The 26,482-nt window shown below is 37.8% G+C and overlaps 1 protein-coding gene across 1 annotated transcript; it reads right to left on the bottom strand.

Moving 5' to 3' along the window:
* Nucleotides 1-14,058: 14,058 nt before the first annotated feature.
* On the bottom strand, nucleotides 14,059-15,015 carry LOC112928992 (olfactory receptor 2H1-like). The gene has a single exon (XM_026010884.2). It carries the CDS (start codon nucleotides 15,013-15,015, stop codon nucleotides 14,059-14,061), a length of 957 nt encoding a protein of 318 aa, XP_025866669.2.
* Between the last annotated feature and the right edge of the window lie 11,467 nt (nucleotides 15,016-26,482).

The following is a 26,482-nucleotide window of genomic DNA, read 5'->3' as shown; positions in this document are numbered from 1 at the left end:
ACAGAATAACACCTAGTGCTCATCCTGTCAAGTGCCCACACCAGTACCTGCCACCCAGTCACCCCGACAACCCGACAACCTCCCCTTCCACCACTCCTAGTTCATTTCCCAGCATTAGGAGTCTGTCATGTTCTGTCTCCCTTTCTGATATTTCCGACTTATTTTTTCTCCTTTCCCCTTTATTCCCTTTCATTAATTTTTATATTCCCCAAATGAATGAGATCATATGTTTGTCTTTCTCCAATTGACTTATTTCACTCAGCATAATACCCACCAGTTCCATCCGCGTTGAAGCAAATGGTGGGTATTTATCATTTCTAATGGCTGAGCAATATTCCATTATATACATAGACCACATCTTCTTGATCCATTCATCTTTCGATAGACACTGAGGCTCCTTTTTGTTTTTTAATAAATTAATTTTTTATTGGTGTTCAATTTACCAACATACAGAAAAACATCCAGTGCTCATCCCGTCAAGTGTCCCCCTCAGTGCCCGTCACCCATTCACCCCCACCCCCGCCCTCCTCCCCTTCCACCACCGCTAGTTCATTTCCCAGACTTAGGAGTCTTTATGTTCTGTCTCCCTTTCTGATATTTCCCACACATTTCTTCTCCCTTCCCTTATATTCCCTTTCACTCTTATTTATATTCCCCAAATGAATGAGGACATACACTGTTTGTCCTTCTCCGATTGACTTACTTCACTCAGCATAATATCCTCCAGTTGCATCCACGTCGAAGCAAATGGTGGGTATTTGTCGTTTCTAATGGCAGAGGAATATTCCATTGTATACATAGACAACATCTTCTTTATCCATTCATCTTTTGATGGACACTGAGGCTCCTTCCACAGTTTGGCTATTGTGGACATTGCTGCTAGAAACATCGGGCTGCAGGTGTCCCGGCGTTTCATTGCATCTGAATCTTTGGGGTAATCCCCAGTAGTGCAATTGCTGGGTCGTAGGGCAGGTCTATTTTTCACTCTTTGAGGAACCTCCACTCAGTTTTCCAGAGTGGCTGCACCAGTTCACATTCCCACCAACAGTGCAAGAGGGTTCCCTTTTCTCCGCATCCTCTCCAACATTTGTGGTTTCCTGCCTTGTTAATTTCCCCCATTCTCACTGGGGTTAGGTGGTATCTCATTGTGGTTTTGATTTGTATTTCCCTGATGGCAAGTGATGCAGAGCATTTCTCATGTGCATGTTGGACATGTCTATGTCTTCCTCTGTGAGATTTCTCTTCATGTCTTTTGCCCATTTCATGATTGGATTGTTTGTTTCTTTGGTGTTGAGTTTAATAAGTTCTTTATAGATCTTGGAAACTAGCCCTTTATCTGATACGTCATTTGCAAATATCTTCTCCCATTCTGTAGGTTGTCTTTGAGTTTTGTTGACTGTATCCTTTGCTGTGCAAAAGCTTCTTATCTGGATGAAGTCCCAAGTACATTTTTCCTTTGTTTCTTTTGCCTTCGTCGATGTATCTTGCAAGAAGTTACTGTGGCTGAGTTCAAAAAGGGTGTTGCCTGGGTTCTCCTCTAGGATTTTGATGGACTCTTGTCTCACATTTAGATCTTTCATCCATTTTGAGTTTATCTTTGTGTATGGTGCAAGAGAGTGGTCTAGTTTCATTTTTCTGCATGTGGATGTCCAATTTTCCCAACACCATTTATTGAAGAGACTGTCTTTCTTCCAATGGATAGTCTTTCCTCCTTTATCGAATCTTAGTTGACCATAAATTTTAGGGTCCACTTCTGGGTTCTCTATTCTGTTCCCTTGATCTATGTGTCTGTTTTTGTGCCAGTACCACACTGTCTTGATGACCATAGCTTTGTAGTACAACCTGAAATCTGGCATTGTGATGCCCCCAGCTATGGTTTTCCTTTTTAAAATTCCCCCGGCTATTGGGGTCTTTTCTGATTCCACACAAATCTTAAATTAATTTGTTCTAACTCTCTGAAGATAGTCCATGGTATTTTGATAGGGATTGCATTAAACGTGTAAATTGCCCTGGGTAACATTGACATTTTCACATCATTATTTCTTCCAATCCATGAGCAAGGAATATTTTTCCATCTCTATGTGTCTTCCTCAATTCTTTCAGAAGTGTTCTATAGTTTTTAGGGTATAGAACCTTTACCTCTTTGGTTAGGCTTATTCCTAGGTATCTTATACTTTTGGGTGCAATTGTAAATGGGATTGACTCCTTAATTTCTCTTTCTTCAGTCTTATTATTAGTATATAGAAATGCCATTGATTTCTGGGCATTGATTTTGTATCCTGCCACGCTACCAAATTGCTGTATGAGTTCTAGCAATCTTGGGGTGGAGGCTTTTGGCTTTTCTATGTAGAGTATCATGACATCGGCAAAGAGAGAGAGTTTGACTTCTTCTTTGCCAATTTGAATGTCTTTAATGTCTTTTTGTTGTCTGATTGCTGAGGCTAGGACTTCAGTACTATGTTGAATAGCAGTGGTGAGAGTGGACATCCCTGTCTTGTTCCTGGTCTTAGGGGAAAGGCTCCCAGTGCTTCCCCATTGAGAATGATATTTGCTGTGGGCTTTTCATAGATGGCTTTTAAGATGTCGAGGAAAATTCCCTCTATCCCTGCACTCTGAAGAGTTTTGATCAGGAATGGATGCTGTATTTTGTCAAATGCTTTCTCTGCATCTAATGAGAGGATCCTATGGTTCTTGGTTTTTCTCTTGCTGATATGATGAATCACGGTGATTGTTTCACGAGTATTGAACGAGCCTTGTGTCCTGGGAATAAATCCTACTTGGTCATGGTGAATAATTTTCTTAATGTATTGTTGGATCCTATTGGCTAGTATCTTGTGGAGAATTTTTGCATCCATGTTCATCAGGGATATTGGTCTATAATTTTCCTTTTTGGTGGGGTCTTTGGCTGGTTTCGGAATTAAGGTGATGCTGGCCTCATAGAACAAATTTGGAAGTACTCCATCTCTTTCTATCTTTCCAAACAGCTTTAGTAGAATAGGCATGATTTCTTCTTTAAACGTTTGATAGAATTCCCCTGGGAAGCGATATGGCCCTGGACTTTTGTCTCTTGGGAGGATTTTGATGACTGTTTCAATTTCCTCCCTAGTTATTGGCTTGTTCCCGTTTTCTATTTCATCCAGTGCCAGTTTATGTAGTTTGTGGCTTTCCAGAAATGTGTCCATTTCTTCTAGATTGCCTAATTTATTGGCGTATAGCTGTTCACAATATGCTTTAAAAATCGTTTGTATTTCCTTGGTGTTGGTAGTGTTTCTCCTTTTTCATACATGATTTTATTGAGTCTTTTGTCTCTTCTTTTTAGTAAGGCTTGGTAATGGTTTATCTTTCTTATTAATTCTTTCAAAGAACCAACTCCTGGTTTTGTTGATCTGTTCCACAGTTCTTCTGGTCTCGATTTCATTGACTTCTGCTCAAATCTTTATTAACTCTCTTTTTCTGCTGGTGTAGGATCTATTTGCTGTTTTTTCTCTAGCTGCTTTAGGTGTAAGTTAAGGTTTTGTATTTGAGTTCTTTCCAGGTTTCAATTTTTTTTTGATTTTTATTTATTTATGATAATCACAGAGAGAGAGAGAGAGGCAGAGATACAGGCAGAGGGAGAAGCAGGCTCCATGCCCTGGGAGCCCGACGTGGGACTCGAACCGGGGTCTCCAGGATTGCGCCCTGGGCCAAAGGCAGGCGCCAAACCGCTGCGCCACCCAGGGATCCCACTTTCCAGGTTTTAAATGGATGCTTGTATTGGGATGTATTCCCCCTCAGGACTGCTTTTGCTGCATCCCAAAGATTTTGAATGGTTGTATCTTCATTCTCATTACTTTCCATGAATATTTTTAATTCTTCCTTAATTTCCTGGTTGTCCCTTTCATCTTTTAGCAGGATGGTCCTTAACCTCCACGTGTTTAAAGTTCTTCCAAATTTCTTGTAGTGATTTAGTTCTAATTTCAAGGCATTATGGTCTGAGAATATGCAGGGGACGATCCCCATGTTTTGGTATCGGTTCAGACCTGATTTGTGACCCAGTATGTGGTCTATTCTGGAGAAAGTTCCATGGGCACTTGAGAAGAAGTGTATTCAGTTGAGTTTGGATTAAATCTGTAAATATCTGTGAAATCCATTTGGTCCAGTGTATCATTTAAAGCTCTCGTTTCTTTGGAGATGTTGTGCTTAGAAGACCTATCGAGTGCAGAAAGCGCTATATTGAAGTCACCAGGTATAAGTGTACTATTATCTAATAATGACTTAACTTTGGTTATTAATTGATTGATATATTTGCAGCTGCCACATTCAGGGCATATATATTGAGGATTGTTAAGTCCTCTTGTTGGATAGATCCTTTAAGTATGATATAGTGTCCTTCTTCATCTCTCATGACAGGCTTTGGGATAAATTTTAGTTTATTTGATATAAGGATGGCTACCCCTGCTTTCTTTTGAGGACCATTTGAATGGTAAATGGTCCATTTCTCCAACCTTTTATTTTCAGGCTGTAGGTGTCCTTCTGTCTAAAATGCGTGTCTTGTAGACAGCAAATAGATGGGTCCTGCCTTTTTAATCCAGTCTGAAACCCTACACCTTTTGATGGGGTCATTAAGGCCATTCATGTTCAGAGTTCCTATTGACAGATATGAGTTTAGTGTCATCAGGATACCTATTCAGTCCCTGTTTTTGTGGATTGTTCCATTGGACTTCTTCTTAAAGGGGAATTTTAAGATTCCACCTTAAAATTTCTTGCAGAGCTCATTTGGTGGTCACATATTCTTTCAGTTCCTGCCTGTCTTGGAAACTCTTTATTTCTCTTTCTTTTCTGAATGATAGCTTTGCTGGATTAAGTATTCTTGGCTGCATGTTTTTCTCATTTAGGACCCTGAATATATCCTGCCAGCCCTTTCTGGCCTGCCAGGTCTCTGTGGAGAGGTCTGATGTTAATCTGATATTTCTCCCCATATAAGTCAGGGATCTTTTGTCTCTTGGTGCTTTAAGTTTCTTCTCTTTATGTTTGGAATTTGCAAGCTTCACTATTCACTATTATTGATTTTAGTGGGGATCTCTCTATTTCTTGGATCTAAATGTCTGTTTCCCTTCCCAGATTAGGAAAGTTTTCAGCTATGATTTGTTCAAATACTATTCTGGACCTCTGACCCTTTCGGCACCCTCAGGAACCCCAAGTAAATGTAGATTTTTCTTCCTCAGGGCTGTCACTTATTTCCCTTAATGTATCCCCATGGTCTTTTAATTGTTTGTCTCTTTTTTCCTCAGTTTCCCTCTTTGCCATCAACTTGTCTTCTATGTCACTCACTTGTTCTTGCACCTCGTTAACCCTGGTCATTAGGACCTTTAGTTTGGATTGCATATTATGTAATTGATTTTTAATTTCTGCTTGTTTGGATCTAAATTCTGCAGTCAGGAAGTCTCTTGAGTCCTTTATGCTTTTTTCTAGAGCCACCGGTAGCTGTATAATAGTGCTTTTGAATTGGCTTTCTGACACTGAATTGTAATGTATATTTTGTAACTCGGTGGGAGAGAGGACTTTTTCTGATTCTTTCTTTTAAGGTGAGGTTTTCTTTCTAGTCATTTTGCTCAGTGCATAGTGGCCAAAAACAAATAGTATTGGGAAAAGGAGAAAAAGGTGAGAAGAGAAAGAAGAAAAGAAAAAGAAAAAAAGAAAAAGAAAGAAGAAAAAAAGAAAATAGAGAACAGAAAAAAAGAAAAAAAGGGGCGGCGTAGCCAATAGAAATCAAAAGAAAAAACAACAACAACAAAGGGGAGTATCTTCTGATTCTGTGTACTCTAAGTCCCTTGACTTCCTCTGGACCTGGTCCGTCTAGCTGGTCTTCTGGGGGAGGGGCCTGCAGCGCTGATTTCAGGTGTTAGCACTTTGGGAAGCTGCTCTGCCCCTGCCTCGTGCAGGGCTCAGTGGGGGTTGTTTACCTCATGAGGCCCCAGGAGGAACAACCGCAGTGGCGGGGCCAGCTCTGCAGCCCTGGAGTTAGCCCCCGCAGTAGCTCCGGGGCTCTCTGTCTGCAAGGCCTGGAGGCTCCGGGTGGGCCGCTGATCTGCTCAGCTCGGGGCAGGAGCGTCCTCGCTGTCCTGGGCCCTCTGGGCCTCTGCCTGTCCGGGGGAGGCCGGATCCTGGACTGTCCCGGCGCCCTGTGCTCCGGGGCCTGCGCTGTTGGATGCGAGCTCCCGCCCCGCAGCCCCCTCCGCGGAGCCGCCACCCAAGCCCCTCCGAGCTGCTCCGGGTCCCGCCGAGCGCTGCAGCCCTTAGGGAGCTCGGCGCACTCTCCCAGGGCGCAGGTGCCTGTTAGTGTCCCCGGGAGCCCGAGGGCATCCCCGCCCTCCTGGGTCCTGCTCTAACTCCCTGCGAGCCCCTTTCCGCCCCGGGAAGGTTGGTGCAGCTCCTGCTTCTCCAGGACGGGGCTCTCCTGTCCTGGGGACACTCGCCGGGGCCTCAGCCCGGCTCCTCGCGGGGCCCCTCCCCCTTGGAGGCCTTTTGTGTCTTTATTTCTTTTTCCCCGTCTTCCTACCTTGATAGAAGCGCGAACTCTTCTCACCGTAGCTTTCCAGCTGTTCTGTCTTTAAATCTCAGGCTGAATTCGTAGATTTTCAGGATGAGTTGAAGGTTATCCAAGTAATTTGGTGGGGACAGGTGCCTTGGGGACCCTACTCTTTGGCCACCTTGCCTTCTGTCCATTTTTTAATTGGAATTCTTGTCTTATGGGTGTTGAGTTATATAAATTCTTTATATACTTGAATACTATCTCTTTTTCAGATACATCATTGCAAATAACCTCTTCCATTCCATGTGCTACCTTTTAGTTTTGATGATTGCTTACTTTGTTGTGCAAAAGCTTTTTTTTTTTTTAAGTCCCAATATCCTATTATGCTTTTGTTTCTCTTGCCTCAGGATATGTTTCTAAAAAGAAGTTTATATGGTTGTTGTCCATGAAGACACTATTTGGGTTCTCCTCTTCTGCATCTTGTTTTAGCTCTGTGAAGAACGCTAGTGGCGTTTTGATAGTGATTGTATGCAGTGTGTACATTGCTTTGGGCATTCTAGACAATTTGACAATGTTTTTTCTTTCACTTCATGAGCCTGGCATGCCTTTCCACTCCTTTGTGTCATCTTCAATCTCTTTCATCAATGTTTTATGGTTTTCAGAGTACAGGTCTTTACTTATTTGATTAGGTTTATTCCATGTTATATTATTGTTTTGAGGGCAATTTTAAATGTGACTAATCATTAGTTTGTCTTTCACTGATTCGTTTTTGGTGTATGTAAATGTAAAAGATATCTGTAAGTTGATTTTGTATCCTGCAACTTTACTGAATTCATATATCATTCCTAGTAAATTTTTTTGGTGGAGACGTTCAGGTTTTTTATAGAAGTATCATGTGATTTGCAAATAGGGAGTGTTTGACTTCTTCCTTACCAATTTGGATGCTTTTTGTTTCTTTTTGCTATCTGATTGCTGTGTCTAGAACATCCAGTACCATGTTAAATAACAGTGGTGAGCGTGGGCATCCTTGTCTTGTTCCTGACCATGAGAAAAAGCTCTCAGTTTTTTCCCATTGAAAATGATATTAACTGTATGTTTTTCATATACTTCCATGTGTTTCATATGTACAAATATCTTGTCTTTTATTTATTGTCTTTTATGTTTTTATGTATGTGACATTTTTGCTACCAAGACTAGTGAGTCTCTGTTAACTCTCACCATTATTTCTCATATTCTCTTTAAAATACTAAATAACTCTTGTACACATCAAATTGAGTTCAATTCAAGCTGTAACCTTGTTATTTATTTATTTAGATATGGAAAGAGAGAAAGAAAGGGACTAGGGGGTAGGGAAGAAGGAGAGAGGAAATTTTAAGCAGGCTCCATGCCCATTGTAGAACCTGACAGCTCAGTCTCACAATTATGGGATCATGACCTGAGCCTAAATCAAGATTGAATACTTAACTGATTGAGCCACTCAGGTGTCCTTGGACCTTTCACTTTTGTAATAGTTTATCCTTATCATGTTAATAGTGTCCAATTTGTTTATATTTGGCATGTTATCATTATTAAAAAAAGAGATACAATGACTTTGAACAAAAATTATAAGGCATTTTAAAAACAGTCTGAAAGGAAAGAATAAGTATCACAACGAGACTTAGACATGGTAGCATTTTGGGAAATATAGGATTATGAATTTTATAACACTATAAACATATAATTTCTAATGGTAAACAAGTGGAAAACATTCAAGATTGATAGATCACGTAAGCATAGATGCAAATTCCAGTAAAGAATCAAAAGGCAAAGCTAGAAATTGAAACACTGTAACAGAAATGAAGGTTGCATAATTTATGCTCATCAGTAGATTGGGCATAGCTAAGAAAAGAGTTTTTCAGGTTTAGTATTTGTCAGTGGATACTTCAAAAACTGAAATTGAAAGGTAAAAGAAGAAAGACAGAAGGGAATTTTCAAGAACTGTAGAGCAAAGACAAAATATGTAACATGCACATCGTGAAAATACCAAAAAGAGAATGCGAGAAACAGAAACAATATTTGGGATAATAATGGCCTTTTTCCCCCCAAAATGAATTACTAACAACCAATCCATAAAAATCTGAAAACCCTGAGAACTCTGAGCAATATAAAGACAAAAAAAATCTATACTAATGTATATTACCTTAAAACTTCAGAATATCGAATACAAATAATAACCTTATGTGTGGCAGAATCCTTACAAATAAAGGGGCAAGGATAAAAAAAATGCATTGGAGTTCTCTACAGGTACCATTTAAGCAAGAAGAAAATAGAGTGAAATAAATATTTCAGGATTGGAGGATAAAAACTCCCTATACTTCTGTATGCAGTAAAAGTAACTTCCAGAGTGAAAGAGAGATAATAGCTTTCTCAGATACAAATGGAGAAAATTTATTGCCAAAAAAGCTGCCTTTGAGAAATGTCAAATGATGCTCTTCATAGAGAACAACAAATCACAGAGGTCAGAGATTTGGAATTATATAAATAAAAGAATAAAGAACAGATAAACAATGATAAAATACAAACCTTGATTTTTAAACACTTTGTTTAAAATAATGGTAGCAAGAAGATAGTTGACTATAGCTTAGGGACAGTGAAGTGAATGACAGTTATGTAATAAGAGGAGGTGAGAGGAGTTGGGAAAACTATGTTCTAAGGTATCTGCACTACCCATGAAACAGTATAATGTCATTTGAATGTGGGTTTAGATTAATTATAAATATGTATAAAGTATATATAATAAATTTATATTACATATTGAAAACTTTAGGGCAGAAAGTAGAAAAGTTTTAACAATCAAAATGTTAAAAAAAAAAAAAAAAAAACAATCAAAATGTTAACCAAGCCAAGGGCGAGCAGGATCTGGGGCCTGTGTGTCAGATGTGTGGCCACCTTTTGGGCTCTCTTAGGGGGTTTCAGATGTACCTGCACCCTCAGTACTTCGAGAGGAGAGTAGGTGGGAAGCAGCCTGGCCGGGATCAGATACTGTCAATGCAGAGAGGGGAGGACAGCCCCCTCACACTCTGCGGGAGACCCTTAATCCTGAAACCCCATCTCCCCTCGCCTGCCTCAGTGCCTGAGATGCCACCATTTGCACCCCCTTTCTGGTTAAGATAGAGACTCCTTATTTTACTGTGAATATGTTTGTGTTTCTCATGAAGCCGTTGTCCGTCCTGAGGAAAGCTGGCTGGCTCAGCTCCTCATCAGTTGGCATTAGAGCGGTGGCCCAGCGGCCGGTGGGGGTGGATTGGTGAGGAGCAGATACTGACCTCATTGTGCCCGGACACTGCTGTACCCTTCTACATGGAGAGAAGAGACTCAGGGTCTCAACCGGGAATAAAAATAGGTTCTCCGAAAAAAAAAAAAAAAAAAAAAAGAAGAAGAATAATCATGGATGAAAAATGGAAAATCTTCCAGAAGCATATCTTTGAGAGTGGTGGAGAGCAAAGAAATCAGTGTGAAGTGGAGAGGTTAATATTTTGTAAGGGCATAACCAGTTTGCTCTACACAGTAAGAAATAAGGCACAGCCTGTGTGATACAAGTAAGCTTTCCTCTGATTACTTTTATTTTCTCAATGGAATTATAATCAAGGAAAGTGTCTCTAAGTTAATAGCAGATAGTTCAGAGGAAAAAAAACATCTGAGACCAGGAGGGTCAATGAACTAAACAGAGGTTTTAGGTTTGTACAACAACTTTAGGAAACCCAACTGAAGTTCAGTTTATGAATTTCACTAAGCATGATTATTAGATTATCCATTTGGTGTTCTTATCAGGATGCCTAGCAGATAGAATGTAAATACAATTAATTACATAAATAATCCTTCCTATCCCTATTTCTACAGACTCAGTATTCCTATTGTGAGGGAACCATGTATTTATTTATGGTTTTCCAATGTCTATACTTTGCCACTTATAATAGATGTTCAATAGCTATGTATTTAAATTAATTAGGCTCTTTGTTTTTTTTTTAATAATAAATTTATTTTTTATTGGTGTTCAATTTGCCAACATACAGAATAACACCCAGTGGTCATCCTGTCAAGTGCCCCCCTCAGTGCCCGCCACCCAGTCACCCCCACCCCCCACCCTCCTCCCCTTCCACCACCCCTAGTTCGTTTCCCAGAGTTAGGAGTCTTCATGTTCTGTCTCCCTTTTTGATATTTCCTACCCATTTCTTCTCCCTTCCCTTCTATTCCCTTTCACTATTATTTATATTCCCCAAATGAATGAGACCATATAATGTTTGTCCTTCTCCGATTGACTTACTTCACTCAGCATAACACCCTCCAGGTCCATCCACGTTGAAGCAAATGGTGGGTATTTGTCGTTTCTAATGGCTGAGGAATATTCCATTGTATACATAAACCACATCTTCTTTATCCATCATCTTTCGATGGACACCGAGGCTCCTTCCACAGTTTGGCTATTATGGACATTGCTGCTAGAAACATCGGGGTGCAGGTGTCCCGGCGTTTCATTGCATCTGAATCCCCAGCAGTGCAATTGCTGGGTCGTAGGGCAGGTCTATTTGTAACTCTTTGAGGAACCTCCACACGGTTTTCCAGAGTGGCTGCACCAGTTCACATTCCCACTGACAGTGTAAGAGGGTTCCCTTTTCTCCGCATCCTCTCCAACATTTGTGGTTTCCTGCCTTGTTAATTTTCCCCATTCTCACTGGTGTGAGGTGGTATCTCATTGTGGTTTTGATTTGTATTTCCCTGATGGCAAGTGATGCAGAGCATTTTCTCATGTGCTTGTTGGCCATGTCTATGTCTTCCTCTGTGAGATTTCTGTTAATTAGCCTCTTTGGATGGTTAAAGGCTGTACAGTCTGCACTGTAAGAAGAGTTATTCTAGCATAATTTAACTTGATTTTTGAGGTTTCCCCAGTGCTAATTTAGTTTTATTCCTTTTTAGATTTATTAAGCTTAATATTAGGTATCTCTTTGCTTTGCTTTCTACCTTTTGAAACTTTATTACTATTCTGTTTTCTCTCAGCCTCTTGGTCTGTGTATTTATGTGTTTAACGTAATAGTTCCCTCAGGAAGTGGTAAACATCCAGGTCTAAAAAATATCTGAAAATTATTTTAATAAATTAATTTGTCCTTGCTTTTGAATGGTAATTTACCTGGGTTTGCAATTCAGGATTGATAGTTTTATTTTCTCAGTATATTTTTAAGACTCCCTCTTAGGTCTATGTATTATTTATTTAAGTATATGTTTAATTTCCACATGTTTAGAGATTTTTTTCTAAAAATGTTAAAAATTGTATCTTTGATTTCCACATTGGTACCATTAAATTATAAAAAATGTATATAATTTCAGTTTTTAAAAAATGATCATCCTTATTTTATGGTGGAGCATATGGTCTATTAATGAATGGGTGCTTGAAAAAAATATGTATTTTCTGTTTTTGTTTGGTAGAATCTTACATTCACATTATTCTTGCAGCCTACATAAGGCCAAGCTTTTATGTATGTATGTATGTATGTATGTATTTACTCATTTTTCAGAGTTTTTTTTAATCACTCTTTTGAATCTTTCAGTAAGGAAATGTCAGTGTCAATTTGAAGAAGTCTTTTTGAACACTTTGTAAACTGAGCTTACATCTAAAATAGTAATAGTACTCCATCTGTTGGGCAATTCTAACCCTTCATCTTTCCTTGTGCTTATTAATATTGACTCAGTATGAAGGCAGTGATAGAATTCAGTTCAAAAGCATCAATTTATATAGATAACAGATAATACTATTGCATTGGTCACCAGAAAGTGCAACAAGCAGTTATTCTGGGATTCTTTCTTCTCTGAAGTTTTTTTTAGGATTTTACAAAAACACTCAATGCATACAACTACTTTGAAGAAGAAACTGTTGATTAATCCACAACTTTATTAATAAACATAACCCTTTTTGTCATTTTTAGAAAACATCTTCAGCTTTAAAGAGAGACCTCTTACATCTTTTGTCCATGTGATAGGTATCACACAATTTCTCAACATCTGCTTCTGTTCTACATTTAGAGTATGGGAAATATAAAAAAACTCTCAAGTCAAGTTAGTTATGACCATATGCCTTGTTATAGCCCAGGAAATATGAGAGGGAGTGATACAAAGAACCTCTGAGAGGAAGTATTTAGTAATCAGAACTTCATCCTCCAGTCATGTCTTCTGTCTTGGGAACACATGTAAAAATGGAGACATCCTAAGGACAAATCAACTTGGAATGTCAGATAACAAGTAAAAGACGCTGCCCCAGAAGGTCATGTGCACCCAATTTGGACTTTAAATGTTTAAGAAATAAACCTATGTTTTTAAGGCATTGACAATCTGTTGTTTTTACCTTGGTATCCTCATACACATTGTTAATATGTTAATATAACCCTTTATAAGGGTCTCTTGTAAAAATTAATTTTAGCTTCTAGCTCTAAGCCATCTGTTTTCTATAGGTTTTTCCATCAATGTCACACACAGACCTCTAGCTTAATTAATTCATGATAATGATATTTGATAACAACCCCGAAGATCCTATGATAAATCAGAGAATAGATATATATTACAAACTCTATGGTATTTTAGAATATTTCAGCAAATGTTAATGGAAACTTCCAGGACTACTCTTTAACATCTCAGTTTTCAGTTTCACTGGAAAAATATTAATTAGACATAGGCAAAGTTATTTTTGTATAATTTCATAACAAAGAAGATAACAGAGAAACCATGAGACAATTTTTATACTGATTTGTATAATTTTCAAATGTTATTAATTTAAAAATATTAAATATTATTAATTTTGCAGATACATAAATACTTTTGACTGGTTACCTTATTTGTAATCAAGTGGAGATTAATTTAAGTATGGATGACATTCAATGATATATGTGTCTCATGGAATAAGAGATCTCCTCTGAATACATGTGTCTCCATGGCACTTCTCTATCATGGCTTCATCTTGTGAAAATTCCAAAAAAAGGGAGAAAATAACACAATATCTGAAACTAGCATAACTTTTCTTATACTCCAGTTGTTATTAAGAGTTAAATTTAAAAAGGAAACATTGTATGTGTAGTAGAGACCAAGAGAAGCTCCAGGGAAATTTTATTCCATTCAAGTCTACATAAATCAATCCATAATAAACAGTCCTTTATACTCCTAAAAAACATATTACAGATGATTTATTATATTTCTAAAGCTGTCTAGTTCATGGTGCTTATGTTGCTTTAAATGTTAACTCTGAGAATAGTGTCTCTTCCTAGGCAAAGATATTCTGAGTTACTTATATGTAAAAAGCTGGCATTGTTTCTGTACAGATTTTTTTTTTAAAACAAAATGACACATAAAATCATAGGAATAAAGGATAAGTCACAAATGAATATGAAAAAATATGAAATTTTAATATGAAAAAAGCCTTCATATTAAAATTACTCTTTTGTAAAATAATGATTCAAAGCATCTCTAATGGAGAGCATGTGAACATCATGATTTTCAACTTTTTTTTTTGTTCAAAAGATCAATTTCTACTTTTTCCATTTACACATCCCCTTCCTCAGGAGTCTTTGCAGAGCATCCTTCACTTCTTTGTTCCTTAGGGTATAGATGAGAGGGTTCAACAATGGTGTGACTAAAGTGTAGAAGAAAGTGAATAACTTGCCATAATTTGAAGCAAAGTCATTCTTAGGATCTGTATAAACCATGGCCACTGTCCCATAAAACATGAGGACCACAGTGAGATGAGACGAACAGGTGGCAATGGCCTTCTGCCTTCCATCCTTGGATTGGATTTTACCTAAGGCTTGAGCTATGTAGCCATAAGAAGTCAGGATCAACCCCATTGGCACAATGGTGAAAAGGTCAGCAGAGATGGTCATTTGCCATTCAATGGCAGAGGTATTTCCACATGCCAGGCGTATGAAAGCAGGAACTTCACAAATAAAATCATCCAAATGGTGGTGGGTGTATAAAGAAAGTTGGAATGTGATGGGAGATTGGGTCACAGATTCCATCAATCCAGACATCCAGGCTATGAGCACCAGCTTCCAACAGAACTGATGATGCATGATGATTGTATAGTGCAGGGGCTGACAAATAGCTACATAGCGATCAAAGGCCATCACCACCAACATGACACCTTCTGTGGCACCAAGACAGAGCAACACAGAGAGTTGGATGACACAGCCTGTGTAGGTGATGCTCTTGTCTGGCCCCCACAAATTGTACAACATCTGGGGCACAGCAGTTGTAGTGAAGCAGAGATCCAAGAAAGAAAGATTGCTAAGAAAGAAGTACATGGGGGTGTAGAGATGAGGGTCCACATAAGAGAGCAAGATAATGGTTGAGTTGGAGAGGATGATCATGGTGTATAAGATGATCACAATCCAGAAGAGAATCATTTCTAGATGGGGCCATTCAGAGAAGCCCAGAAGTATAAAGCCAACTTGGAAACTGTTGTTTGTAATTCCTAGTGCTTTGGGCATTAGGGTGGGGACATAATTGTAAGTAAGATTTTGTGAATGAATTTTTAAAGAAAGCTGTACTACAAGCATTATTAGTTTTCCAGGGGGTTTTGGGCCATAGAACATATATGTGCTTTCCTATATATAATCAGCAATATTATACAGTCTCTCTTCCATAATGTTGTGGCTTTTATACAAAAAGGATATTTGTAAGATACTGATGAAGAGAACAAAGGCAAGACAAATGCGTGGAGGCAGAGAAAATTAAGGCCATTCCACTTTACGTTCAGCGTTATCACAAGTGCAGCCATCCCAGACTCCCGTGAATAAGAGCTGAACTGAACTTTACCTTACTTCAGTTACAGGAAGAAAACAGCTTACAGCTTAATGTCCTAGAAAGCCCCATATTAGAATAAAAAAAAAAGCCCAAGCCAAGGGCAGGAAGCCCCTATTAGAATGAGAACAGAGCCCAAGCCAGTGGCAGGAAGCCCCTATTAAAATAAGAACAGAGCTCAATGCCCTTGAAGGCCCTATATCAAAATGTAAACAGAACCTGAAGAATTGCTCCAGCTCTTCTGGAGGTCCCCGAGACCAGCCCTTAAAACTAAGCTGAAACCCACCTCGGGGTCCAAGTCCCTGCTTTGCTGTGTCTGGTACACTTGGACCAAGCTCGAGCTTGTAAATAAACCCTCGTGTGTTTGCTTTGGTGTGGGCTCCTCGGTGGTTTCTCGGATTCACAATTTGGGGCGCAACAAAATGTAGCTAAAATTACTTACAGCTTGCTGATAAATACCTGAGGCATTCACACTATGACATTCTTCAAGGGACTCTTGGCTGCCTCAATGTTGATATTTCATTAAAGACTAAAAGCAACCTTATTAATTGTCAGACCTCCAAGGTCCTGTAGAATATTTTCACCATATAGAAATTCCTTAGAAACTTACCTTATCTCTACTCCTGCTCCATCCACAAACTTAAAGGTATATAAGCATTCTCTTCTCACAATCACAAATGCAATTCTTTCTGCTCACAAATCCTGTCCACATGCTATGATAAAAGCACCATTTGCATCATAAAAGTCTCAAGAATTCTTTTTTGACCATTGCACTTGATGGCCATGCATCAATACTACCCTGCGGATTTCTCTTTGGGTTATACTCACAACTCTCCCAATATATACCCTTATGTGATTACCATAGATCATATTCATGTTCTTCCCAGATTTTCTTTTTAGCCACATATACAGTATCTCTTCAGAATATTTGGAATAAAATGTTGCATACAAAGTAGTCCCCAGTATTGCTTGGGTTTAATTTGCATTATTTGGTGATGTTAGTAAGAACAGGAGATATGGAGATTATCCTAGGAACAAAGACCTTGTGCTCTAAATACAGACACTAACCAGTGAAACTTTGAACATAAATCATCCTCTGAATGTCTGAAGAGCCACTTTGGAAAAAAAAGCCACCTTGGGATAGGTAACATACCAGTTTTTATTTATTTTAATTTTTAATTTTGTTATTAGTTTTTATTACTTTTGGAAACACACTAGTTTTTAAATGAAGCAATGTTAGGTTGGAAATACCTGGTTGCTTAACCTTAACTAAATTAACTCTAGTTACTTTAAGTAAACAAGTTTAAAATTCTGACACTATTCTTATCTTAGTAATAGTTATAGTAACTCTCATCTCAGAGAATTTGGGCCCAGATTAATGGGGATAATGTTATAACAGTACTTGTCCCTTTGAGATAAAAACACAACATTATAAACTAGGAGAACAGAAAGCACTCTAATTGCTGTATAAATGCTATATAATTACCACCCTGTAAACTTTTCTTATTAGTTTTCTTCAGTAATAAGTAGGGAATAATAAATAAATTTCCAAAAACTATAACTAAAAGATGTAAATAAATCAAAGTAACAAAATTATGAAATTTGATTATTTTAAAATTTTGTTTCATGGGCAGGAGAGAAAGATGGTGCATTACCATTATCTAAAGAGTACAAACCTGCAGAGTATGATTTAGGAAAATTTTTCTTTAATATTAATTTTATATATTTGAAAAACTGAAGAATAGTTCAGGAAAAAATCAAGAATGTAAGACACATAGGATGCAAAAAGATACCCTTTGGTGAAAGAAACAGAGTTTGCATATAGTAAAAATTTAAATTCGAAAGTGAGCAACCAATGCAAAAATCAAAACACTATGGCAGGCAGATTCCAGTTTTTTTCCTTTTATTTTTTTTTTTGAGACTGATTTTATTAAATAGCAGCTTCAGAGATATTTATTGAATACCTATCCTGTGCCACACACTGAATGATACTGAGGGAATATACTGTGAACACAGAGATGAAATCTTTGATTTACCAAACTTACAGTTCTGTCTGAACTCTAGGAAACACACTGGGGGTTGCTGGAGGAGAGGGGGTTGGAGGATCGGGTAATGGGGTGATGGGCAGTAAGGAGGGCATGTGAGGTGAGGAGCACTGGGTGTTATATGCAACTGATGAATCACTGACCTCCGCCTCTGAAACTGATAAGAAAAAACTTACAGTTCAATGAATGTGAAAAGAAAGTGAATAAATGAGCAAATTATAAGGATTCAACTATTTCTGATAATAACTACCATGAAAAAGGGAGGAAATCAGGGTATTATAAGTCAGGGTATCAGTGGAAGATTGAAGACCCAAAGGAAGATTATTTCACTCTAGGGGAATAAGGAGAACAGGTGGCTGGGTGCAGGAATTGTCAGCTCTAAGAGCTCCAGCATGGACTGGGAGGTCTAGGTCCTGTGCACTGCAAATGTTAGATGTCGCAAACTCACCTTCTGCATTCAAAGTTCTCATGATCATACCCCGAACTGATATCCCTTTTTTTCTCTGCAAAGCACCCTGAGTTAAATACAAAATGCCTGTTTTCTTCCATCAGACTGTATCGCCTCCATCTCTTTAGTTCTCTGTTTCTGCAGTTCTATTTTATCAATTTATCTTCACTTAAGAATGCAATGTTGCATTAAACTGTGGCATTTGGATAAGAATGTTCAAGTCGTTCAATTGTTTTTGAAGTGACCAGGGTTCAGTTTTTCCTTATGCAAAAAAAAAAAAAAAAAAAAATCAGATTGATGGTATTATGTACTGTTTTCTGATAAACTTATGTTGACTTATGTTTGTAAAAATTGTCTTTTCCATTCATTGAATGCATTTCAAAAACAATGTAATATGACTTAAGATATTTATGAAACAGAAAAGAAATGAAGGCAACTCTCATCCTCCCATCAATATAATATATACTATACAAATTTGGTTTCTTATTTTCAATACATAGTTTAATAACATATTGATTGATGTAGTGTATAAAATCAGATACAGAAAAGAGTCACACTGTATATAACAATATTTCTCTACATAGTATAATCATGTATATATTCGCATAACTTTGAATACTTTAGAAGATAACTTTTTATTTTTTTAATTTATTTTTTATTTTTTTTAGAAGATAACTTTTTAATACAAACCTTTTAATATTTTGCCTTAGTAATAGAAATTATAAACATTTTGCTATTATTTTAAATGTAAATTTCTTCCAAAATTTTAATAATCTAAAAAACACTGAGATGATTATCTCTGTAAACAATTCCTTGCTTCTGTGCTTACATTTTTTAATTAAAATAATCGTATCCTTTTCTGATTCATGCAGTCAGGTTGCTTCCCATCAAAGATTAACCAGATGGACCCCCAGATGGCAGTAGTTAGTTATTTTACTCACATTGCCACTGATAATCCTCTATTTTTTTCTCTTTATAATTTAGCAAGTAATAATGGGGACCTATTGTGGATTTAATTTGCATTTTTGTGATAATGTGTGGTTTGGTATTTACAAGTTGTTTGCAAAGTCTTCACAAAAAATTTTTGTCATTTTAAAATTTGATGAATTAATGTTTTTAAATTAATATTTAAGAGATTCTTAGTGCAGAATTTTAGCTTATGATTTGTCATTAGATTCAACTTTAAAGGATCTTTTAATAGGGTCAATTTCCTTTTCTCCTCAGAAGTATGCATTTTTTTTCATTTTTCAAATCTTAAATAATTTTTCATGATATTTTCTACATTGGCATTGTTCATAGTTTAGGTAAATCTTTACCCACACAATTGCCTAGTTATTTAACAGTTTCATTTAATAAATTAGATGTTTACATCAATTAAACCTTTAAATCAATTTAAATTAATTATTTATTTAAATTAAATATTAAAATCAATTTTGCTGCTTACATTTTCATTTAAAAAAAGTTTTTAAAGATTATCTTTATTTGAGAGAGAGAGAGTGAGAACACACAGGAGTGGGGGATAGCACAGAAGGGGAGAGGGCGGGAATCTCCAGTGGCCTCCCTGCTCAGCACCAAGCCTGATTTAAAAATACTGGGAATGTGACCTGAGCCAAAACCAAGAGTTTGATTCTTAACTGACTGAGCCACCAAGACACCCATTTGCTGCTTGTATTTTCAGAGAACTCTGCTATCATTATGGTAGGCAGCAGTTTATTCCATTGTTATTGATATGACCAAAATTTAACCAATCTGGAGGAAAACATTCTGTCACTCATGCTCACTCCCTCTATCTCTGGTATATTTTCAAAATTATGACACAGGAAACTTTTACTGGTGTCATTCAGTAGTATTTATTAAGTAGCTAATTATGTAGATTTTAGTTTGAACTATGCCATAGCTTTCCTAAAGCTTAGCCTTTTTCTTGTTAGCATATATAAATACCTAAACACAAAATAAACACTAGAGTTCTTTTGAAATATATTTTACTAAACAATCCACTTCTTAATACTTTCTGCCTTTTTCAATATAAGCAATTTTAAGAAATTCACCATTCCAGTATGATAAATGAAACACCATGAAGAAACAATCATGGAAACAATGTTACTTGTGTGTTTTGACATACAAATTAGTAAATATACAGCATTATATATATATATAGTAAATATACAGTACATATACAGCATGAATTAATGATGAACAGAGCACAATTATGATATGTGCATCTTAAAATACATATTTTTCCATAAAACTCCACAGAAATTAGCATCGATTGTCTTCACACCCAGGGAAATATTATGCCTTCTGCTTTATGTAACTCTGACTCTTTTACTTCTTTATATTCTAGCTGTTGGATCCCAAAAATGGAATTACCTGGTTGGAAAGCAGATTAGTGGCAGAATTGGGCAAACATTAGCCTGCTACCGAGTCACCTGTGGACCTTCCTACCTTGAGATCTTATCTTAGGCTCCCTCATTTTTAGTGGCTGCTCAGTTAAATATATGGCCTCATGTAGACATTAAGAGATAGGCAGAAAAGGTATGAACATACTATACATTTAGTATGAACACAGAGGGGACTGGGATTCTCAGAAAGTCCCTGGGGATCTATTCATGCAGGTAATTAACTATCAGTTCCCAAATGTTACAGAAATAGAGAAAATGAAAAACATTCTTCCCTTGTTTTCAGTAATGAACTGAGATAACATATTAAGTGTTTTTGGTAGGCTATTTTAAAGTGGTCCTCAATAACTGAATAAAGCAATTTGTTAATTATATCTTCTATGGTTTACTACTCTTTGGTTTATTTACTCACACTACAAATATTCATTAAATCGCTGTTGCATTACCATCTCTGTATTGGTCATATAATTGGAACAAAAGAGGAACAGAAACAAGACAGTATACTTTATCAGTCTGAAATTAATTACAAGTGCTTTTTATTACAAAAATAATCAGAGGGGAATGCAATGATGGGTAACAAATATATACAGGACTGTTAAATTGTTCATTCATTATTTTATGAGAGCTGCATACACTATATAAAAGGCTTAAACATATTTCAAAACCAATTTCTTTTTTTCCTCTTTAAAGATTTTATTTATTTATTCATGAGAGACATGGAGAGAGAGAAGCAGAGACATAGGCAGAGGGAGAAGCAGGCTTCTGATAAGGAGCCCAATGCAGGACTTGATCCCAGGCCCCTGGGTCACTCCCTGAGCCAAAGGCAGATAGATGCTCAACCACCCAGGGAAGCCACCCAGGTGCCTCTCAAAACCAGTTTCTGACTACAGTTCAATAATAGCTGAGAAAAGCAATTCATTGATTTAGAGTATAAAACATTTACTTTTAGGCAACATTATATATCAAAAGCAAAAATTAATAAAGAAAAATAAGGCAAGGTATAATCATTAGAAAATTACAACATGTATAAAAATATTTAAAATTGTTTCCTTTTTAAGAGAGAAAGAGGGTGAGAGAGGGTGAGCAAAGGGAATAGCAGAGGGAAAGAGAGGGACAATCTCAAGCAGACTCCCTGCTGAGCACAGAGCCCCACATGGGGCTCAATTTCACAACACTGAGATCATGACCTCAGCTGAAATCAAGAGTTGGATGCTTAACCCACTGAGCCAGCCACTCAGGTGCCCCTGAGATTGTTTTCTTTAAATAAGTAATAACATGATATTTCTGTGAAATAGTACTCAAATACTATATGTGAGATATACAAAGAGAAACGTAAAACAAAAACAGACTTCAATTTTGATCCAGATAAATACTGACTAGAAACAAAGAAAAAATATAATTTAAAAATTATCTTTTTAAATTTAAATGTTAGTTAACATACAATGCAATATTGGTTTCTGGAGTAGAATTCAGTGATTAGACACTTACATACAACACCCACTGCTCATTGCAAGTGCCATCTTTATACCTATCACCCATCTAGTCCATCCCTCATCCACCTCCCTCAAGTAACCCTTAGTTTGTTCTCTATCATTAAGAGGCTTCTCTATCATTAAGAGTCTGTTTCCCACTCTCCTTTTTTTTTCTTTCCCCCTTCCCATATGGTCATCTGTTTTCTTCTTTCTTTTCTTTCTTTCCTTTCTTTCTTTCTTCTTTCTTTTCTTTCTTTCTTTCTTTCTTTCTTTCTTTCTTTCTTTCTTTCTTTTTCTTTCTTTCTTTTTTATAAAAGATTTTATTTGTTTAATTTAGAAAGGCAGCACATGTTGAAGGGACAGAAGGAGAGAGACATTCTTTTTTTTTAAAGATTTTATTTATTTATTCATGAGAGACACAGAGAGAGGGAGAGAGGCAGAGACACAGGCAGAGGGAGAAGCAGGCCCCATGCAGGGAGCCCGACATGGGACTTGATCCCGGGTCTCCAGGATCACACCCTGATCCGAAGGCAGGCACGAAACTGCTGAGCCATCCAGGGATCCCCCAAGAGAGACAATCTTAAGTCGACTCCATGCTCAGCACAAAGCCCAATGTGGGGCTCAATTCCAGGACTTTGAGAGTATGACCTGAGCCAAAACCAAGAGCCAGACACTTAACAGACTGTGCCACTCAGGTGCCATTGTTTCTTTCTTAAATTCCACATATGAGTGAAATCATATGGCATATGATTTTCTCTGACTTATTTCACTTAGCATAATACATTCATAATACATACATCTGAATGATGGTCCACATCATTGCAAATGGTAATATTTCACTCTTTGTGAGGGCTGAATAATATTATATAGGCTCTCTCCATTGTTTGACTATTGTTGATAATGTTGCTGTAAGTATTGGGGAGCATGTGCCCATTCAAATATTTATTTTTCTTTTTTTTTTTTTTTGTAAATACCTAGTAGTGCAATTGCTGGATCATAGGGTAGTTCTTTTATTAACATTTTGAGGAACCTCTAGATTGTTCTCTAGAGTGGCTACATGTTTGGATTCCAACCAACAGTGGAAGAGAAATCCCTTTCTCCGCACCCTTGCCAAAACCTTTTTTTCTTTTTTTTTTAAAATAAATTTATTTTTTAATGGTGTTCAATTTGTCAACATACAGAATAACACCCAGTGCTCATCCCATCAAGTGGCCCCTCAGTGCCCGTCACCCAGTCACACCCACACACTGCCCACGGCCCCTTCCACCACTCCTAGTTTGTTTCCCAGAGTTAGGGGTCTCTCATGTTCTGTCTCCCTTTCTGATATTTCCCACTCATTTTCTCTCCTTTCCCCTTTATTCCCTTTCACTAATTTTTATATTCCCCAAATGAATGAGACCATATAGTGTTTGTTCTTCTCCGATTGACTTATTTCACTCAGCATAATACCCTCCAGTTCCATCCACGTTGAAGCAAATGGTGGGTATTTGTCGTTTCTAATGGCTGAGTAATATTCCATTGTATACATAGACCACATCTTCTTTATCCATTCATCTTTCCATGGACACTGAGGCTCCCTCCACAGTTTGGCTATTGTGGATATTGCTACTATAAACATTGGGGTGCAGGTATTCCAGCGTTTCACTGCGTCTGTATCTTTGGGGAAAATCCCCAGCAGTGCAATTGCTGGGTCATAGGGCAGGTCTATTTTTAACTTTTTTTATTTTTTTTTATTTTTTTTAAACTTTTAATTTATTTATTTATTTATTTATTTATTATAGTCACAGAGAGAGAGAGAGAGAGAGAGGCAGAGACACAGGCAGAGGGAGAAGCAGGCTCCATGCACTGGGAGCCTGATGTGGGATTCGATCCCGGGTCTCCAGGATCGCGCCCTGGGCCAAAGGCAGGCGCCAAACCGCTGCGCCACCCAGGGATCCCTTAACTTTTTTTTTTATAAATAAATTAATTTTTATTGGTGTTCAATTTACCAACATACAGAAAAACACCCAGTGCTCATCCCATCAAGTGTCCCCCTCAGTGCCTGTCACCCATTCCCCCCTACCCTCCGCCCTCCTCCCCTTCCACCATCCTAGTTCGTTTCCCACAGTTAGGAGTCTTTATGTTCTGTCTCCCTTTCTGATATTTCCCACACATTTCTTCTCCTGTCCCTTATATTCCCTTTCACTATTATTTATATTCCCCAAATGAATGAGAACATACACTGTCCTTCTCCGATTGACTTACTTCACTCAGCATAATACCCTCCACTTCCATCCACGTTGAAGCAAATGGTGGGTATTTCTCGTTTCTAATGGCTGAGGAATATTCCATTGTATACATAAACCACATCTTCTTTATCCATTCATCTTTCGATGGACACCGAAGCTCCTTCCACAGTTTGGCTATTGTGGACATTGCTGCTAGAAACATTGGGGTGCAGGTCTCCCGGCGTTTCATTGCATCTGAATCTTTGGGGTAAATCCCCAGCAGTGCAATTGCTGGGTCATAGGGCAGGTCTATTTTTAACTCTTTGAGGAACCTCCACACAGTTTTCCAGAGTGGCTGCACCAGTTCACATTCCCACCAACAGTGTAAGAGGGTTCCCTTTTCTCCGCATCCTCTCCAACATTTGTGGTTTCCTGCCTTGTTAATTTTCCCCATTCTCACTGGTGTGAGGTGATATCTCATTGTGGTTTTGATTTGTATTTCCCTGATGGCCGGTGATGTGGAGCATTTTCTCATGTGCTTGTTGGCCATGTCCATGTCTTCCTCTGTGAGATTTCTCTTCATGTCTTTTGCCCATTTCATGATTGGATTGTTTGTTTCTTTGGTGTTGAGTTTAATAAGTTCTTTATAGATTTTGGAAACTAGCCCTTTATCTGATACGTCATTAGCAAATATCTTCTCCCATTCTGTAGGTTGTCTTTGAGTTTTGTTGACTGTATCCTTTGCTGTGCAAAAGATTCTTATCTTGATGAAGTCCTAATAGTTCATTTTTGCTTTTGTTTCTTTTGCCTTTGTGGATGTATCTTGCAAGAAATTACTGTGACCAAGTGTTGCCTGTGTTCTCCTCTAGGATTTTGATGGAATCTTTTCTCACATTTAGATCTCTCATCCATTTTGAGTTTATCTTTGTGTATGGTGAAAGAGAGTGGACTAGTTTCATTCTTCTGCATGTGGATGTCCAATTTTCCCAACACCATTTATTGAAGAGACTGTCTTTCTTCCAATGGATAGTCTTTCCTCCTTTATCGAATATTAGTTGACCATAAAGTTCAGGGTCCACTTCTGGATTCTCTATTCTGTTCCCTTGATCTATGTGTCTGTTTTTGTGCCAGTACCACACTGTCTTGATGACCACAGCTTTGTAGTACAACCTGAAATTTGGCATTGTGATGCCCCCCGCTATGGTTTTCTTTTTTAAAATCCGCCTGGCTGGGATCCCTGGGTGGCGCGGCGGTTTGGTGCCTGTCTTTGGCCGAGGGCGCGATCCTGGGGACCCGGGATCCAGTCCCACGTCGGGCTCCTGGTGCATGGAGCCTGCTTCTCCCTCTGTCTGTGTCTCTGCCTGTCTCTCTCTCTCTCTATCATAAATAAATAAAAAAAATTAAAAATAAAATAAAATAAAATAAAATAAAATAAAATAAAATAAAATAAAATAAAATAAAATAAAATTCCCCTGGCTATTCGGGGTCTTTTCTGATTTCACACAAATCTTAAAATAATTTGTTATAACTCTCAGGAGAAAGTCCATGGTATTTTGATAGGGATTGCATTATATGTGTAAATTGCCATGCGTAATATTGACATTTTAACAATATTAATTCTGCCAATCCACGAGCATGGAATATTTTTCCATCTCTTTATGTCTTCCTCGATTTCTTTCAGAAGTGTTCTATAGTTTTTAGGGTATAGATCCTTTACCTCTTTGGTTACGTTTATTCCTAGGTATCTTATGCTTTTGGGTCCAATTGTAAATGGGACTGACTCCTTAATTTCTCTTTCCTCAGTCTCATTGTTAGTGTCTAGAAATGCCATTGATTTCGTATCCTGCCACGCTGCCAAATTGCTGTATGAGTTCTAGCAATCTTGGGGTGGAGGCTTTTGGTTTTCTACGTAGAATATCATGTCATCGGCGAAGAGGGAGAGTTTGACTTCTTCTTTGCCAATTCTAATGCCTTTAATGTCTTTTTGTTTTCTGATTGCTGAGGCTAGGACTTCCAGTACTATGTTGAATAGCAGTGGTGAGAGTGTACATCCCTGTCTTGTTCCTGAATTTAGGGGAAAGGCTCCCAGTGCTTCCCCATTGAGAATGATATTTGCTGTGGGCTTTTCGTAGATGGCTTTTAAGATGTTGAGGAATGTTCCCTCTATCCCTACACTCTGAAGAGTTTTGATCAGGAATGGATTCTGTATTCTGTCAAATGCTTTCTCTGCATCTAATGAGAGGATCATATAGTTCTTGGTTTTTCTCTTGCTGATACGATGAATCATATTGATTGTTTTACGAGGGTTGAACCAGCTTTGTGTCCCGGGGATAAATCCTACTTGGTCATGGTGAATAATTTTCTTAATGTATCATTGGACCCTATTGGCTAGTATCTTGTGGAGAATTTTTGCATCTGTGTTCATCAGGAATATTGTTCTATAATTCTCCTTTTTGATGGGGTCTTTGTCTGGTTTTGGAATTAAGGTGATGCTGGCCTCATAGAATGAATTTGGAAGTACTCCATCTCTTTTTATCTTTCCAAACAGCTTTAGTAGAATAGGTATGGTTTCTTCTTTAAACG

This window comes from Vulpes vulpes, chromosome 7, assembly GCF_048418805.1.
Source record: "Vulpes vulpes isolate BD-2025 chromosome 7, VulVul3, whole genome shotgun sequence".
Classification (NCBI taxonomy): Eukaryota; Metazoa; Chordata; class Mammalia; order Carnivora; family Canidae; genus Vulpes; species Vulpes vulpes.
This window is presented reverse-complemented; position numbering and strand designations above follow the sequence as displayed.

Bases quoted from the DNA above. Each gene is read 5' to 3' on its own strand.
- LOC112928992 (XM_026010884.2), bottom strand. From the start codon at position 15,015: ATGCCCAAAGCACTAGGAATTACAAACAACAGTTTCCAAGTTGGCTTT.